The 19,783-nt window shown below is 35.2% G+C and overlaps 1 protein-coding gene across 1 annotated transcript in view; it reads right to left on the bottom strand.

Annotated features, from left to right (window-relative positions):
• Window positions 1-19,783, bottom strand: part of PAPOLA (poly(A) polymerase alpha) — a 76,683-nt gene that overhangs the window by 15,417 nt on the left and 41,483 nt on the right. Inside the window, exons 17-19 of the mRNA XM_077123484.1 lie at window positions 17,142-17,284; window positions 9,643-9,743; window positions 9,202-9,422 (exon numbers count right to left, since the gene is read on the bottom strand). Coding sequence (XP_076979599.1) covers window positions 9,202-9,422; window positions 9,643-9,743; window positions 17,142-17,284 — 465 coding nt within the window. The remainder of the gene's footprint in view (window positions 1-9,201; window positions 9,423-9,642; window positions 9,744-17,141; window positions 17,285-19,783) is intronic.

The raw sequence follows: 19,783 nt of genomic DNA, 5'->3' as shown, positions 1-19,783 counted from the left end.
GCAGGAATTAACTGTCCACTTGGAAGAACTGGAGAAAGAACAGCAAACTAATCCCAAAGCAAGCAAAAGGAAAGAAATAACAAAGATTAGAGCAGAAATAAATGAAATTGAAAACATGAAAACAATAGAGAAAATCAATAAGGCCAGAAGTTGGTTCTATGAGAAAATCAATAAGATTGATGGGCCCTTAGCAAGATTGACAAAAAGAAGAAGAGAGAGGATGCAAATAAATAAGATCAGAAATGGAAGAGGAGACATAACTACTGACCTCACAGAAATAAAGCAGGTAATAACAGGATACTATGAACAACTTTACGCTAATAAATACAACAATTTAGAGGAAATGGACGGGTTCCTGGAAAGACATGAACAACCAACTTTGACTCAAGAAGACATAGATGACCTCAACAAACCAACCACAAGTAAAGAAATTGAATTAGTCATTCAAAAGCTTCCTAAAAAGAAAAGTCCAGGACCAGACGGCTTCACATGTGAATTCTATCAAACATTCCAGAAAGAATTAGTACCAACTCTCCTCAAACTCTTAAAAAAAATCGAAGCGGAGGGAAAACTACCTAATTCATTCTATGAAGCCAACATCAACCTCATACCAAAAACAGGCAAAGATATTACAAAAAAAGAAAACTACAGACCAATCTCTCTAATGAATATAGATGCAAAAATCCTCAATAAAATTCTAGCAAATCGTATCCAACAACACATTAAAAGAATTATACATCATGACCAAGTAGGATTCATCCCAGGTATGCAAGGATGGTTCAACATAAGAAAATCAATTAATGTAATACACCATATCAACAAATCAAAGCAGAAAAATCACATGATCATCTCAATTGATGCAGAGAAGGCATTTGACAAGATTCAACATCCTTTCCTGTTGAAAACACTTCAAAAGATAGGAATACAAGGGAACTTCCTTAAAATGATAGAGGGAATATATGAAAAACCCACAGCTAATATCATCCTCAATGGGGAAAAATTGAAAACTTTCCCCCTAAGATCAGGAACAAGACAAGGATGTCCACTATCACCACTATTATTCAACAGTGTGTTGGAGGTTCTAGTCAGAGCAATTAGACAGGAAAAAGAAATACAAGGCATCAAAATTGGAAAGGAAGAAGTAAAACTATCACTGTTTGCAGACGATATGATACTATACGTCGAAAACCCGGAAAAATCCACAACAAAACTACTAGAGCTAATAAATGAGTACAGCAAAGTAGCAGGTTACAAGATCAACATTCAAAAATCTGTAGCATTTCTATACACTAGCAATGAACAAGCGGAGGGGGAAATCAAGAAATGAATCCCATTTACAATTGCAACTAAAAGAATAAAATACCTAGGAATAAATTTAACTAAAGAGACAAAAAACCTATATAAAGAAAACTACAAAAAACTGCTAAAAGAAATCACAGAAGACCTAAATAGATGGAAGGGCATACCGTGTTCATGGATTGGAAGACTAAATATAGTTAAGATGTCAATCCTACCTAAACTGATTTACAGATTCAATGCAATACCAATCAAAATCCCAACAACTTATTTTTCAGAAATAGAAAAAACAATAAGCAAATTTATCTGGAAGGGCAGGGTGCCCTGAATTGCTAAAAACATCTTGAGGAAAAAAAACGAAGCTGGAGGTCTTGCACTGCCTGACTTTAAGGCATATTATGAAGCCACAGTGGTCAAAACAGCATGGTATTGGCATAAAGATAGATATATTGACCAATGGAATCGAATAGAGTGCTCAGATATAGACCCTCTCATCTATGGGCATTTGATCTTTGATAAGGCAGTCAAGCCAACTCACCTGGGACAGAACAGTCTCTTCAATAAATGGTGCCTAGAGAACTGGATATCCATATGCAAAAGAATGAAAGAAGACCCATATCTCACACCCTACACAAAAGTTAACTCAAAATGGATCAAAGATCTAAACATTAGGTCTAAGACCATAAAACAGTTAGAGGAAAATGTAGGGAGATATCTTATGAAACTTACAATTGGAGGCGGTTTTATGGACCTTAAACCTAAAGCAAGAGCACTGAAGAAGGAAATAAATAAACGGGAGCTCCTCAAAATTAAACACTTTTGTGCATCAAAGAACTTCATCAAGAAAGTAGAAAGACAGCCTACACAATGGGAGATAATATTTGGAAATGACATATCAGATAAAGGTCTAGTATCCAGAATTTATAAAGAGATTGTTCAACTCAACAACAAAAAGACAGCCAACCCAATTACAAAATGGGAAAAAGACTTGAATAGACACCTCTCAGAGGAGGAAATACAAATGGCCAAAAGGCACATGAAGAGATGCTCAATGTCCCTGGCCATTAGAGAAATGCAAATCAAAACCACAATGAGATATCATCTCACACCCACCAGAATGGCCATTATCAACAAAACAGAAAATGACAAGTGCTGGAGAGGATGCGGAGAAAGAGGCACACTTATCCACTGTTGGTGGGAATGTCAAATGGTGCAACCACTGTGGAAGGCAGTTTGGCGGTTCCTCAAAAAGCTGAATATAGAATTGCCATACGACCCAGTAATACCATTGCTGGGAATCTACTCAAAGGAATTAAGGGCAAAAACTCAAACGGACATTTGCACACCAATGTTTATAGCAGCGTTATTTACAATTGCAAAGAGATGGAAACAGCCAAAATGTCCATCAACAGACGAGTGGCTAAACAAACTGTGGTATATACATACGATGGTATATTATGCAGCTTTAAGACAGGATGAAATTATGAAGCATGTAATAACATGGATGGACCTAGAGAACATTATGCTGAGTGAGTCTAGCCAAAAACTAAAAGACAAATACTGTATGGTCCCAATGATGTGAATCGACATTCGAGAATAAACTTGGAATATGTCATTGGTAACAGAGTTCAGCAGGAGTTAGAAACAGGGTAAGATAATGGGTAATTGGAGCTGATGGGATACAGACTGTGCAACAGGACTAGATACAAAAACTCAAAAATGGACAGCACAATAATACCTAATTGTAAAGTAATCATGTTAAAACACTGAATGAAGCTGCATCCGAGCTATAGGTTTTTGTTTTGTTTTGTTCTTACTATTATTACTTTTAATTTTTTTCTCTATATTAACATTCTATATCTTTTTCTGTTGTGTTGCTAGTTCTTCTAAACCGATGCAAATGTACTAAGAAACGATGATCATGCATCTATGTGATGATGTTAAGAATTACTGATTGCATATGTAGAATGGTATGATTTCTAAATGTTGGGTTAATTTCTTTTATTCCGTTAATTAATAAAAAAAAACAACTTTCCAATTCAAAAACTTATTACAAACCTACAGTGGTCAAAACAGCAAAGTACCAGAAGGACCAATGGAATCACACTGGGAATTCAGAAATAAACCCCTCATATCTATGGTGAACTGATTTTTGACACCATGCAAAGTCCACTCAATGGCAAAAGAATAGTCTCTTCAACAAATGGTGCTGAAAAAAATCTGGCTATTCATGTGAAAAAGAATGAAATGAGACTTCTACTTCATATCACATAGAAAAATTAACTGAAATTTGATGAAGGAACTAAATATAAGAGCCAAAAGTATAAAACTTCCAGAAGAAAACACAGGGAAACAGGTTCAGGACCCTGTGTTAGGCAAAGGTTTTGGAGACTTCACACTAAAGGTATGGGCAAATAAGAAAAAAACAGATGAATATTTCATTAAAATCAAAAAATTTTAAGCATCAAAAGACTGTTGGTGAAAATAAAAGACAATCTAAGAATGGGAGAAAATGTTTGAAAACCACATTATCTTATGAGGGTTTACTCTCCAGAATACAGAAATGCTACAACTTAGCAACAAAAGGACAAATGATCCAATTAAAAAACTGGAGTCTGTCCCAATCAAGATGGCAGAGTGAGATGAAACCTCAAACAGTTTAAACAACAAGAAAGAACTGGCAAAACCATCTTTCTAAAAGCTCCAGCAAATAGTTAAAGGATTGAAGGAAAGGGTGAGGACTGAATCAAGAAAAATGCCACTTAAAATAGGTAGGACCTTGTGGTTTCCTGGCTGGTCCCTCCCCCATCCCATAAACGACTAGGCAATGAGCCAGCCTGTGTTCAGTGTGGATCCTGGTCCTGGTTTTACAGACAACAAAGTAATCCTTGCATCCTTCCTGGAAGTATGGCTATCTGGCCCAATCTGTCTCATGGTGGCCTGAGTGACTCACACTGTCCAAGAACTTACGTTGGATAGAAGGCGGCTCATTAAGCTCTCCTCTAGAACACTGTGGGAGACCAGTCAAGTCATATTGCCTGGGAAAAGGGACTGCTGGCTGTAGAAGACCTTATGAACCAGGAACCTTGAGGAAACTGTTTCTTAGGGAAAAGGGAATACTCCCATTCTCAGAAACAGGGGAATTTCTAGGAGTACACTGACATGCCTAAGACAAGAGGTGAGCACAAGAAGAATCAAGGAGTCACCTAGGCTTTGGCCTGGAGCCATTCTTCTAAACTCATTCTATGGATAAGCCCTGAGGGAGCAAAGACTGGGAAAGATGTACTCTTTATCCTTTTATTTTGTTGTTCTTGGCATTTAAGGAAAGCTCTGTCATAATATTAGCTAGACAAAAGTAAAAGAAAAGATGCCTCAGAGTTCAAATATCAAAATGTCTGGGTTTCACTAAAGGTTAAAGAAATAGGAACAAACGGCCCAGGCAAATGAGAAGAAAACATTAAACCATCAATGAGGAAAACTAGAACTATGACATACTAAAGACTTTTAAAATGTTCCTTAATACACTGCAAGAGCTCTAAGAAAACATGGGAACATTTAATAAAGGAAGATAATAAATGAACATAAAGAGAATAATACAGAGAGATGGAAATAATGAAAAGGAACCAAATAAAGCAGACTACAGTAAAATAAATTTTAAAATCCCTAAATTCTTTATAGAAGATTAGAATTGGCAGAAGACAGAATCAGTGCACCTGAAGATAAGAGAGAATGAATAAAATGAACAGAGCCTGAGGAACCTGTGGAACACCATCAAGCACACCAATATATGCATTGTGGGATTCCCAAAAGAAGAAAAGAAGAGAAACGGGCAGAGAGAATATTCAGAGAAATGATAAAGCTGAAAACTTTCCAAATGTAACAAAAGACATGAATATACACACTGAAGATGATTAATGAACTCCAAACAGCATAAACGCAAAAAGATACCATGATATATTATAATCAAACTGTTGAATGCCAAAAATAAAGAATTCTGAAAGCCACAAGAGAGAAGTAACAGGTAATACACAAAGGATAAAACCAAGTGGTCATTTTTCATTAGAAACCAGAGCTAAGGCAGCAGTGAGATGACATATTTGAAGTCCTGCAAGCAAAATATTAACAACCCAAAATTCTGCATCCAGCAAAACTATAAGGGAGGGGATCAAGACATTCCCAGATAAACAAAAGAAATTATTAAAGGGAAGTTCTGCAGGCAAGTAAAGGACACTAGCGAATTGCCTGAAGCCACATGAAGATATAAAGATCTCTTGTAAAGATAACATGGGTACCTATAAATACCAGAATTGCTATATTTTTTATTTCTAACTCCACTTTTACTTTCAACAGGATCTTATGGGGAAATGCTTAAATTTAAGGATATCAACAGTTTTGGAATCATAATGTATACATAATTTGTGATAAAAAAAGTAGACCATAGGCTACCAGGTGTAGGAGGTAGGGGCAATGAAGAGTTAATACAAAATAAGTATAGGGTTTCTGTTTAGGGTGGAGGTAAAGTTACAGCAAATAATGGTGGCAAGGGTATTACAACACTGTGAATGTGATAAATTCCACAAAATGGTGTTTGGGAGGGGTTGGGAGGGAAAATTTATGTTGTGTGTATGTTTCCACAATTAAAAAAATAAATAAAAAATAATTTAAAGAGATAATGATAATTTAAAGCAATGCATGACTTGATGGAATCTAATAAAGGAGCAGAAAAGGCTCAAGAGAATATTATTGGGATACAAGAAAAAAACAGAATGCAATCTTTCTGTCAATGTTAAATTTCTTGAATTGGATAACTGTACTTAGTTAGATGATTACATTAGCGAATACCCTTGTTACGCGGATGGATTATGCATTTAAGGAATATGAGGTGTGCAACAGACAGATGATAGTTAGAATGACACCGCCAAGGTGACAAAATATTAGAACTGGTGGGTCTGGGTATCTGGGGGTAGTGGGGGTTTATTCTCTATACGAGGTTTATATTATTTCTGCAAATGTCTTCTAAGTTCGAAATTACTTCAAAATAAAAAGTTAAAAAATAAGTTTTTAAAAAATGGGCAAAAGACTTGAACAGACATTCCTGCAAAGAAGATACAACTAGACAAAAAGCACCCAAAAAGAAGCTCAAAACCATTAGTCATTAGGGAAATGCAAATCAAAACCAAGAGATACTATCTCACACCCACCAGAATGGCAACTATTAAAAAAATAGTGCTGGAGAGCCTGTGGAAAAAATACTTGATCATTGTTGGTAGAAACATAAAATGGTGTAGCCACTGTAAAAAACTTTTTGATGGTTCTTCAGAAAATTAAAGAAAGAATCAATCACCTTATGACTTGGCAATCCCACTTCTACATTATACCCCCCAAAAATTGAAATCTGGGACTTGCACAGATATTTGCACAGTAGCGGCACAACTGTCAAAAGATGGAGGCAAAACAAATGTCCACAAACAGATGAATGGATAAACAAAATGCTGTATATACATAAAATAGAATATCCAGCGATGCAACAACATGGATGAACCTTGAAGACATCCTGTTGAGTGAAATAAACCTGACACAAAAGGAAAATATTGTATGACCTCACTGATAGGAAATCATTAGAAGAAGCAAATTCATAACGTTAGAAACAGGAACAAACTTTAGCAGGGGCTGGGTGGGGGCAGGGAATAAGGAGTTAATGCTTAATTGGTACCAAATTTCTATTCAAGGTGGTGGTGAAGGATAGTGGTGAGAGCAGCAGAACATTGGTGAATGTTATTAATATCTGTGAAGAGTATATTTGAAGATGGTTAAATGGGAAACTTTAGGTTGTATGTATGTTACTAGAAGAAAATTTAAAAAAAGAAGAAAAACCAAAAAGACAGACCAACACAAAGAGTAAACCCCAATGTAAAAGCAACGTGTTGATAAAAGGAAAAATGGTGTGTGTGAGGGTGGGTATATGGGGAGTCTGTACTTTCTGCATTATTTTTCTGTGAACCTGCTACTTTTCTAAAAAAATTAAAAGAGTGTACAATTACTGAAGCTGTGTGATGGATACATGGGTTTATTAAATGATTCTCTTTATTACTGTATTTTCCATACTAAATGATAAAATTCTGTATTTCTGTTCTCTCAAACAAAGTAGAAACATTAGTGTTATTCTACCAAGGTAAGTATAAACAAAATTACAAGCCTCATGCTGATACACATTTATTTAGTCAGAGCTCTCAGGAATACACTGTAACATTAAGGAAACCAAAGGATGATAGTCTAGAGTTAAACTTAAATATTCTTTACCATGGTAAAAGAAAACGTCAATTCTAAAATACTCTGACAACTTAAAACAAACCTAAATAGACCTAGAAGCAGAATACAATGAACCTAACACATTCTTAGGTGGCTGCACAATACAAATTTGTAGCACCAGCACTTTAAATAAGAGGTTTGATTCACTGAATCTGTTGGAGGACCCCCAAATCTATAAATGAATGGAAAGAAGGAAAGACAAATAGAAAGATGAAAAGAAGGAAGGAAGGAAGGGAGGGAGGGGGACAATAAGGGACGGATGGAGGGAGGAAAGAATGAACATGAGAAAAAGAGAATAAAGTAATAATGACATACAAACGAAGTAGAGAATCACTGCCCAGAGATTTTACATATAAACACATACACAGGGATGGGTTTTCAGATCAAATCCTGTAGGAAATGAGATACAATATCCATTTTTATTTCTCATTGAGCACTGTAAAAGTGATGGATTCATCAAATTATTCATTTTCAGTTAAGAGTGGCTTTTCCCAAAATATGTAAAACAAGAGGCTTCAGAATTTCTAGAGAAATAAAGAGGCAAATAAGTTTTCACCATTACAAATCAGAACACTTAAAATGGACTCTGAAAAGTCAAAATTTTTTTCTATCCTAAAGCAAATTTTTGTGTAATGATGAAGTTCCTTTTTCTTTTTTGTAAAAGGGGAATTTAATAAGTAGCTAGCTTACAGTTATAAAGCTGAGATAATGATGAAATTCTTAATCAACAAATATGCAACCAGGGCAGGCCACAGTGGCTCAGCAGGCAGAATTCTTGCCTGCCATGCTGGAAACCCAGGTTCGATTCCCATTGCCTGCTCATGCAAAAAAAAAAAAAAAAAAAAAAAAAAAATTTACAACCAGAGTTCACATGGTGGTGTTCTTGGATGGTCATTGCTGAGGCACTGATAAATGTCTCATAAATACAAAAATAACATGAGAGTGACTCCAGGGGGCACAAGACTAGGTAACAAGACTATTTTAAGACTCACACCAAAATCAATGTCTACTTTTACTAGTTTACCTACAACTGAGATGTTGGCAAGGTAAACAAGCTACTATAAAGAGAGAAAGTACTGCTAGAAAATGCCCTCAAGAATTGGAGAATATGATCATTCAAGCCCCCAAACTAAGCTCACTTTCAACTTTGTTCAGTCATCCAGTAAGAACTCCCTGAGAAACTACAGTGTTTCTGTAATATCAGTGACACTATAATATCAAGTACAATGCAGAAACTTCAAAACTCCATTGAGATCACAAAAGCAAAGATTTGTCCAAAAGAGCTGTAAAAGAATTAGTAATCATGAAAGAATAAATCAAGGTTACATGTTATTCCAGGCTAAATTGGGTTACAGATTACACATGCCTTCCAAGTTTAAATGAGAGGCACAACTTTATAAAAGCTGTAGTTACTGAGAAGAGTTGGAAAACTAAGTACAAAAAGAACAAAGAGAAACTTGGCATGAAACACCTGAAAATCTTCTGAATGCTTTTAGTCTTGCTCAACCTCAATTCTGTCTAATAAAATATTTTCTTCCCATTGGATTTGAAAATAGGCATGCTGACATTCCCATTGGTAATGTATTACATATATACCTCTTCTGTTTTGGTTTTCTTAGGACTCTCTTCTTTATGAGGTGAGGACTTCCTCTTGACTCCTACTATTGGATTAGGTATTTTTGTTGCTGCATTTCCTGAAGGTCTAGGTGGCTGGTTTACCAGACGTGTTGAAGAAACAACTCTGGAGACCGTAGGCTTTGGTGGTGGAGAAATGGCTGGCTGTGTGGCAGTTTGAGGAATGCTTTCACTTGATGTACCTAAGTAGTAAGCATATGAATTCATAAAAATAGTCATGTTAACAATGAGTTACAAATATGTGTTATTTTATTCTTCTCTGATTTCACAGATTACTTTAAATGCAAATAAGATGGTATTTAAAAAAACTGAACCCAAACTACTTATCAGTAAAGCCATTTTTCAAAAGAAAATGAAATATAATATTAGCTATTAGCAAACTTGTCAAATCAATTTTCTTACCCCCTGAGCTTTCACTGGAATTTACTTGTGGTGCAGATATGTCAGTAGCTTGTGTGTTGGTCACAGATGCTGCTGTTACAGCTGGAGCAGGACTGTTTCTGCTAAAAAATAATTAAAAAGAAAAATAAGTATGAAATAAAATTCAATAATAAAATTCAATACATGCAGAACTTATTTTCTAAAAGTAAAGGATTCTTTAGTTTTACTTCTAACACATATACTTTAGTATTGGTTGTGCTTGACAATAAAATATAACCAACAATCCAAAGTACAAAGACATTGTGAAGCAGCACTGTTCACTAGAACATTGTGATGACAGAAACATTCTTTATTTGTGCTCTCCAATACTGTGTAACACTGGCCAGATTTAACTAAGCACTTAAAATACAGTTAAAAATGGATTAAAATATGGCTAGTGAGGAACATGATATCTCATTTAATATTAATTAATTTAAATTGAAACTGTCACATGTGGCTAGTGATTACAAAATTTGAAGGTACAGTTCTTAACTGAAAGGACTTGTTCTTAACTGATGTTAGTATTTTTAAAAACTATAAAAAGCTATGAACATAAATTAATAATAGGGGGACAAAGAGTAAAATAAATTGAGTAGATGGAAATAATAGTGGTCGATGAGAGGAAAGGGTAGTATACAGTATGCATGCGTTTTTTCTCTTTTCTTTTTTTTGGCGTGATGAAAATGTTCTAAAAAATGATCATGGTCATGAATCTGTACCTATGTGATGATATTGTGAGCCACCGATTGTACACCATGTATAGACTGGATGTGTGAAGATTTCTCAACAAAAGATTTTTAAAAAGCTATGAACAAAGAAATGGTCTGAAAAATAAATTTCTACATAAAAAACATAAAGGTTCATGAAACCTAAAAGCCCATCCAAAGACCCAGATAAAAAGCAAAGAGTATCAAGTGACAAGGGATATATTATTGCTTTATTTTAAACTTAAATTGCTATGAAGACTTCTAGGAAAGACGGAGCTCCTGAACTTAGTCTTTCCACAAAAACAACTATTAAACAGGCAGGAACTATCTAAAACAATTATTTTGAAACTCCAGAGGTCAGAACAACACTACATATATATAGCAACCAGGGAAGAGGTAGAAAAATTATGGCAAAGAACTGTAAATTGTCCTCTCTGTGGTGGCTACTGGCACCCGTCTCTCACTCTTGGAGCAGGAAAGCCATGGATCCAGTTCCTGGCTAGCTGCCAGGGACAGAAAGGGACAGAAAAATACTCTTCCCCTACAAGAGGGGTGGACATAGCCCATACATGATCAGGCCTCTGAGAGCAACTATTACTTCAACCAATAGGTGGCCAGCCACTGTTTCAACCCCTCCCCAGCTAAGGTGCAGGCAAGCCCTTGTTTCAACCCTCCTGATATAGGTAAAGGTGGCAGAGGTTTAAAGATGCTGTGCTTCCTTAGGACTGCAGGGGACAGTTAGCTGAAGGGTTGCATCTGCTGGGCAGGCTAGGAAAGTTCAACTTTGGGGAACCATTAAGAGAAAATTTTGGCACCTTTCCTAAATCCCTTCCCCAGGCACTCTGGAGTCAATCTGCGCCCCCTTCGTGGGTTCCTAGTCAGTTGGATGGGAAAGATGGATTTGGAGAAGTCTTCTCTGGGGTGTCTGAGAATTTGCCCTCCAGGCAAAAACAATGGAAGGAATGGAAAAAAAAACTACAGAGGCAGACAGACTGGGACAAAGGCCAGGAGAGGGAAGTCTGTCTCCTCGGAAACAAAGGGGACAAACAAAATTCTAGAAACAGGAAACTAACTTCAAAACAACTAAGAAACAAACCCAGGATGAGACAGGCCCAGACAAGATGGGTAAAACCCTGCAAAGTGCCTTTGCCTTGAGTAGAACAGACCTTCCTGATGGGAGGGCTAAAAATGAAAGAAAATATCTCTTATTACCAGTGGATTAAAAAAAAAATCAAGAAACACACATTCCAGAGAGTAATTATGAAAATATACATTGTGCATAGTTTTTATGTCAGCAGTACTTGCGATTTGTAATGGATGAAGGGGGCCAAAGAGTACACAGATTGAGGAATGGAAGGGGAAACTGTGGTATATACATTCAATGAACACTGAGCAGCTGCAAGAAGGAGTGAAGTTGTGAGGCATGCAATTAGATGAACCTTTAGGCAGTATGTTGAATGACAGAAACAAAAAGACAAATATTATCATGCCTCACTCATATAAACTAACCACAACATACAAACTTGGAGAACTGAAGTCGAGAGCATAGGTCATCAGGCTGGGGCCTATTAAAAAGATTCCTAGATTGTAAGCTCTTACAGCAGTCCATCTATTCCAGAGTTGTAACTATATTTTCATAATTCTGAGATGCTGAGTAATTTGTGTATAACCTGGTCATTGCCTCGAACTTGAGGTATTTGCTTGACACCTGAGACTCAAGAGTTACAGCTATAGAAGGTATGAAAGTTATACAGCATACCCATACAGCAACTGTTAAAAAAGTGGCAAAAATCATCAGACTTCATTCAACTAGAGATATGAATGAAACTAATCTGAATAGGATTAAGGTAAATCAGAATGCAGGGTAAAGGATGATATGGTCCATATTTTAAAATGTGAGCTTCTTTTCTTAAAGGAAGAGATGTTTATTTCATGCAAAATTTATATTTTTGGTAGCACATTATTTATCTTGTGTGGTCAGTTTAATCAATTACCATCATTACATGGAATTCTGAATAAGGAGTGAGATCTTGTTGGTTTACACAGGTTAGTGTGATACCCCGATATATCCTAAAGTAATTTGAGCAGAGAATAAAAAATTATTTACAAAGTCACATGTGAGACTGGGGAGAAAAGAGGAAATTAACTTCCACATTTGGGGAATTTCTGACATTCTCACAAGCAGTGGGGACAACCAATTCAATAGGCTGAGCCTTTGTTCTTGGGGCTTGTCCCTATGAAACTTATTCTTGCAAAGGAGAAGCTAAGCTACTTATAATTATGTCAAGAGTCACCTCCAGAGAATCTCTTTTGTTGCTCAGATGTGGTTTCACTCTCTAAGCCAACTTGGCAGATGAACTCACTGTCATCCCTGTCGCACTACCACGTGGAACATGACTCCAGGGATGTAAATCTCCCTGGCAACATGGGACCTGACTCCCGGGGGTGAACTGGGACTTGGCATCAAGGGATTGAGTAAATCTTCTTGACTAAAAGAGGAAAGAAAGAAATGAGACAAAATACAGTTTCAGTGGCTAAGAGACTACAAACAGAGTCAAGAGGTTATCCTGGAGGTTATTCTTTGGCATTACATAGATATTCCCTTTTAGTTTATGGCTACAGGGAAGTACATGAAACTGTTGAACTGTATTCTAGCAGCTCTGATTTTTTAAGACAATTGTATGACTATATAGCTTTTACAGTGTGATTGTGTGATTGTGGAAATCTTGTGCCAGATGCTTTTTATCCAAGGTATGCACAGATGAGTAAAAAAATAAACAATGGGAGGGGGGATTAAAAAAATTGGGTAGATTGCAATACTAGTCGTCAATATAGGAGAGGCAAGAGGTATAGCATATATGGGTTTTTTCTTTTGTCTTTTTTATTTCTTTTTCTGGAGTGATGCAAATGTTCTAAAAATGATAATGATGATAAGTACACAAATAAGTGAAGAAAAAAATGATAATGGGGATGTATCCCCAACTATGTGATGATACTGTAAGCCAGTGATTGTATACTTTGGATGGTTTATGTGGTGTGTGAATATACCTCAATTAAATTGGAAAGAAAATTAAAGAGACAACCCCCCTGCCCCAAATTATACAAGAAAGAAACAAAAATAACAAGAAATATTGGGGCATCCAAAGGAAAAGGATAAAAAAATACAGAAACAACCAACAAAGATGAAGAAAATGTGGACATATCAAACAAAGACTTTAAAAAAACAATGTTAAAAATGCTGAAGGAAAGTACACAGAAAGAACTGAACACTAACAGGGAAAAAAATGAATGAACAGTAAAACAGTCTAAGTAAAGAGAGAAATTTTAAAAAGGAACCAAACAGGGTGCATGGGTGGCTCAAAGGCAGAATGCTTGCCTGCCATGTGGAAAACCTGGGTTTGCTTCTTGGCCCATGCACCCTCCCCCCACCACCAAAAAAAAAGGGAACCAAAGAGAAATACTGGAGCTGAAGACCACAATAACTGAAACTGAAACTGAAACCCCAGGAGGCTTTCAAGAGCAGACTGGATCTGGGAGAAGAAAGAATCAGTGACTATGGAGACAGGACAACTGAGGAACAGAAAGGAAGAGAGATTTTAAGAGCAAAAACAACCTAAGACAGTGTTTGGGACAACACCAATACATACATTACGGGAGTCCCTGAAGGTAAAGAAACAGAGAATAGGGCCAAAGGAACAGTCAAAAAAATAATGACAGTTTCCCAAATTTAGCAAAATACATGAATATGTACATCCAAGAAGCTCAGAGAACACCAAACAAGACAAACATGAAGAAAAATAACCCCATTATTTATTAATTACACCATCAGATGCAAAGGCTGAGGAGAGTGCTGGAAGTTGCAAGTGAAAATTGCAATGTGTTACATATCAGGGAGTCCCAATTTAGACTGAGTGCTGATTTCTCATCAGAAACCATGGAGGCACATTATAGTGGAGAAATTAACAATAATGATATTTGGGCACAACTGTGGTTGAAAGGGAAAGTTTAGGGTCATGAATGTCACTAGAAGGAAAGCCAAGGTATGAAAACTGGGTGTAACACAGTGAACCCTCAAGAATGAAAATGTCCTAGAATTCATTGTGATGATGAATACACAACTCCGTAAATTTATTAGAAGACACTGATGGTCCACTTTAGATGAATTATATAGTATGTGAATTAATCTCAATAAAACTGCTATAAAAAAAAGAAACCTTGGAGCCAAGAGGGCAATGGGTTGAAACACTTAAAGTACTAAAGGAAAACAGCAAACCAAGAATTTTATATCCAGCAAGATTCTTTCAAAAATGAGGGAGAGATTAAGACATTCTCAGATAAACCAAAGGTGAAGGGATTCATCACCACCATATAAGCCCAACAAGCAATGTTAAAGTGAGTTTACAGCAGCATAAAGACCTGCAGTAAAGGTAATTATGTGGGCATTTATAAATGCCAGTATTATCAATTGTTTTATTTGGTATACAACTCTACTTCTTCCTTCCTACAGGTGCTAAAACGCAAATGAATAAAAACTAATGATAAATCTAGATTTTGTGACATACAATGTACAAAGATGTAAGTGGTAACGAGTATAAAATGAAATTGGGGGGGACTAAGGTGGTACAGAAAAAGTGTATCTGTATGCTGTTGAACTTAAGTTGGTATCAAACCAAATACAACTGCTATATAGTGAGGATGTTAAATTTTAACTCAATAACCACAAGGAAAACAGAAAAGATAAACCCAGTTAGAAGTGAGAAGGGACTCAATATGGACCACACAGAAAAGCAAACAAATATAAAAGCAGGCATTAATGGAAGTGAGGGACAAAAGCCTACATAAGAACTTACAAAGACTAAAAAAAAAAAGGAAATGGATTAATTCTATCAAATTATATTCCAAAAGGAAAATCACCACATATGCAACAGAGATGACAGATCTCCATTTATAAGGAACAAAGAACTCTGAAATTCTGCTAGTTAATCCTTTAATTTGGAAATCTCCTTTATAAGAAATTCTATAGGTGAACAGAAAAATATCTAGCCAATTCACTGGTAACTACTTTCAAGATGTGGATTTATTTTTCTTTAAAACTTCTTCCTAAATTTTAAATTGTCAGTAGCTCATGTAAGCATTAATTGATTAGGTTTTTTTTTTTAAGGATATACTTTTTTTGGGGGGAGTGAATGATTCGAGAATAAAACCCAAGTCTCCCACGTGGAAGGCGAGCATTCTACCACTGAACCACCTATGCACCCTAAGGATACACTTTTTTTTAAAAATGAAATCCTGGAAAAATACTCAGTGTGTCAGAGGCTCAATTTCCTCACTGATATTACTGAAATGGCAGCCTATGTGGATTAAACAGGATAAATGTCAATTGTCAGCACAGTGCCTGATTCATGGCATGTAACCTACAAGTCGTAGATTTTCCTTCATAAATAAAAACGAAACATTAAAAAAAAAAAGTAACTGATTAAACTGTCCAGTTAAAAGGCAGAAACTGGCAGAATGGATAAAGTAGCTTGACCAAACTATATGCTATAGTTCCCCTTAAACTCAAAGATACAAATAGATTGAGGGAGAAAGAAAAAAATACATACCATGCAAGTAGTAACCAAACCTTAAAATTAAGATTCATAAGTCTTATTTACAGAAGTCATTTAGAATCACTTCAAAAAACTAAATTTGTGAAAACTTAGTATATACACAATTCGTACACGTGTGCACAAACTCACAAGTGCACAAAGCTTTACAAAAGCCAAAACTCTTATTAAAATGTTAGTTTCTCTACTCAAACACAAAACAAATCAAAAGAAAAAATTACCCATTAAAAATAAAATTTTTAAGTCAACGCTCTATAAACTGGTATTGTTTTAAAACTTCTTATAATTAAAGATTTAGAGGACATGTTCATATGCATGATTAACCTAAAAAAACACATCATGCAGACAAAGTTCATAGAAGAAAGATGAATCCATCCATTATAGACAGGCATCTTCTATTTACACTCACTGTAAGAACCAACCCCACTCCGTGACTTTGGCATTGGTTCTACTTTAACTGCTAAGCACTTTTCACATCCTTCTTTTGAAAGCTGAAATGTAACATGCACATTCAGAAAAGTGCTTAAGTGTAAATTTATTAACAAAGTGAACAAATCAATATAACCATCACACTCAGCTTCAAACTGGAAGGAAACACTATAAAGTCTTATATTAGTATATCTGAATATGGCTTTTTGTGCCCTAATTTTTACCACCATAAAAATATACTTTCATTCATAGTAAAAATTTTTCAAGGGCTCTGAATGGCTTTAAAGAGATACTTCACTTCTTCTGAAAAAAGGTTACTCTAACTAAAACCACCCATGCAGATCTTCAACTTCATTAGAGGATTCCTAATACTTGACAGATATACTCCTCTGCTACACAGGTACAAACAGCACCAGACTGAGGTGGCTTGTTTCTTCTCTTCTCCTCAGCACATAGTACAGTTCACTATGGGCAGCAGGTGTCTCAATGCATGAATTTGGAGGGGTTATGACACTAACATTTACTCATATCTGAATCTATCACAGTTTCAAAGATGGAATATAAGAATAACATAGTATGACAAAAATAAATATTACTTTTCCAAAAATCAAGAGCCAAGCTATTTTAAAAAATTAAAGACAGAATAAAAATAACATGTTAGATAGATGGCAAAAGAATATACCTAATATGTTTATTAGCAAACAGTCACTCAGCTTCAGTTTTCTTTTATCCCCCTTACCCCTGAGAGCTGCCAGAACTATTCAATGGACTGGTCTTCATAGCACTAGTAGGTGAAGGCACAGACATGCTGTTATCACTGTCCATAGACAAGTCGAGGCTGCTGTCATTCAGGGCTGTCAATTTGACACCTTCTGTTGAATGCTGCAATCAAAAATATACTTAAGTCAAATGTATATTTCACGAAGATCACTGAAATATGAGTACCTTTTAACTAATATATGATTTTTACTATAAAGCATGTATCATAACTTTATGAAAATCAGAAATGCCATGCTGACTGTATAAGGCAAAGATCTGGGAGTCACATACTTCCTGATTTCTAAGCAATGTTCGACTTAACAAACAGTGCTACAATGGAAGAGAAAGTAGTGAGGAATGTTACACTGAAAGTACAAATTGACTGAGAAAGACTGCAACTTTAAAAAGTATTACAGTATGAAAACATGAATCACGAATCAAAGGACTATAATTTGTGCGTGTGTGTGTGTGTGTGTGTGTGTGTGTGTGTGTGTATGAAAGAAAAAAGTCTTAGCCATAAGCAGAACATTAACAGCGAATTATCTCTGGACAGTAGAATTAGAAGAGATTTTTTTGTTAAGGATATTTTGAATTATTCTACAAGGAGCATAAAAATTATGTAATTAAAAAATACCAAGAAAGTACAATTTAGTGCCACGCATTACTATTAGTCATTTGAGCCTCTCTCAAAATCAAGAGATTTCTGGTGCTCCAAATGCAATTTAGGATTTTAATATAGTACCTTTAATAATATAAAGCATCCTACGAAAACAGGAGGAGAAATAATTTTCTGCAAATTTAACCAACCATCCATATATAAATTCTAATGTTGGTCCTGCTTCATGGCAAGCAAAGCACTCAAAAGCAGACATCTCATGTAGGAAAGCAAAAGAAAACAAAAAGCTAACAGACCTATGCATTTTTTAATGGGGTAAAGTTAATAAATACAGTACTTTAAACAGTTTTATTATTTCCATTCAGTGTTATTATAAATCAATTTCTTCAGTTTTATTTTCTTTATATTACTTTTTAGTCTTAGTGTTCAATTAGTTACAGAAACATTTTAATGGAAATAATTTACACTACTGACAAAAACCCATACCCACCCCACACTCCGTTCTCCAGTTTCTCAAATGATGAAATATCCTAATATTTCATTTATCACTACACACACACAACTGTGTACAGACAGCAGTACTAACCAATTGGGGAAGATGAGATTTGGAAGAAGGAAGCGATGAGACCAGTGCCATTTATTTATAAAACCAGCTATGAAACAAATTTTCTAATATTCTAAATAAGCATCTATGCAAAATGCTACCAATCTCACTCTCCACTGCACCTGAGAAAGATTCGTTCAAATAATAAAGTGCTTCACTGTAGAACTGTACTCAAATACCTATTAGATAACTGGCTATTGGGGAATATTTGTAAATGTAAAGATTTAACTGATTGGTCTGAACACACAACAGCATTATGCTACTCTGCTTTATCTCTGTCTGTATCAAATTTAGCAGTATAAGATCCCAAAACCAAATAATCACAAAGATTCTACCAATGCTTTCTTATAAAAAAGAGATATCAACAACACACACTTCACAGTCAGATCTAGATCTAATTCACAGCTCTTGAATTGAATTGCAACTACATGATCTTGGATATGTTTCTTGACCACTCTGTTTCTTCTGTCAGAAAGATCATGTCTATGGGCTGTCTGAACAATAAATACAGAAAAAAAACTGGCACACTACTTTACAATTAGAAGTTAATAAAAGGAGGCTATTAAGAACAGTCCTAAGAAAACATTCATGGATCCAGATTTCTTGATGCTTGGTTATAAAAACAAGAAAACGCTATTTCAGTAATAGCAACTTGAAAATAATATAAATGATTTCAAATAAAAGACACATTGAATAATTCGTATTGTGCCAAAAGAAATACTAACGCAGCTTCTAAATATGCCATATGGATAGATGGTCACAATATACTTAGCACCAAAATAAAAGGGCAGGCCACCAAATGGTAAGTATTATCAAATCCTTTTAAAAACACCCATTATATGCAGGTACATATGTGTGCTGAATAGTCTATGTAGAAATAAACTGAAACATTAATTTCTGAGTGGTAAGATTAGTTACTTGATTTGATAAATTAAAATCTTGGAGTAAACCATAAACTCATCATCAATGGTTCTTCATATATTCTAGAAGATTATATTTAGACAAATACTACCTTGAAAATGGAATAAGAATAAAATGCATTAAAATTTATTGAAACTTTACAGACTAATCATTTCCAAATATTAAATACTTCATTTAAATAATAATAGGAGTTTGAAGAGGCAATCTGAATCAAGGGTTCAGAAAAATAAAATTACCACAGCTATAAATAGTTGTTTCAATAAGAGAAACACCTGAGCATTAAAGAACATAATCTAATTACTTATATTTATTTCTTAAATCACAAAACATGTTCATTGTATTAAACACATATTTAAGTGTAAATGCTTAAGCCCATCAATAATATAACACCCAATGAACAATTAGAAGACAAATATCTGACTTGACACATTAAGTTTAAAATAAAATGGCTTGAGAAATTATCAGCAAATTTTTATCAAGT

The sequence above is a fragment of the Tamandua tetradactyla genome, chromosome 12 (genome assembly GCF_023851605.1).
Source record: "Tamandua tetradactyla isolate mTamTet1 chromosome 12, mTamTet1.pri, whole genome shotgun sequence".
NCBI lineage: Eukaryota > Metazoa > Chordata > Mammalia > Pilosa > Myrmecophagidae > Tamandua > Tamandua tetradactyla.
The sequence above is the reverse complement of the archived record's forward strand: the minus strand, read 5'-3'. Positions and strand labels throughout refer to the sequence as shown.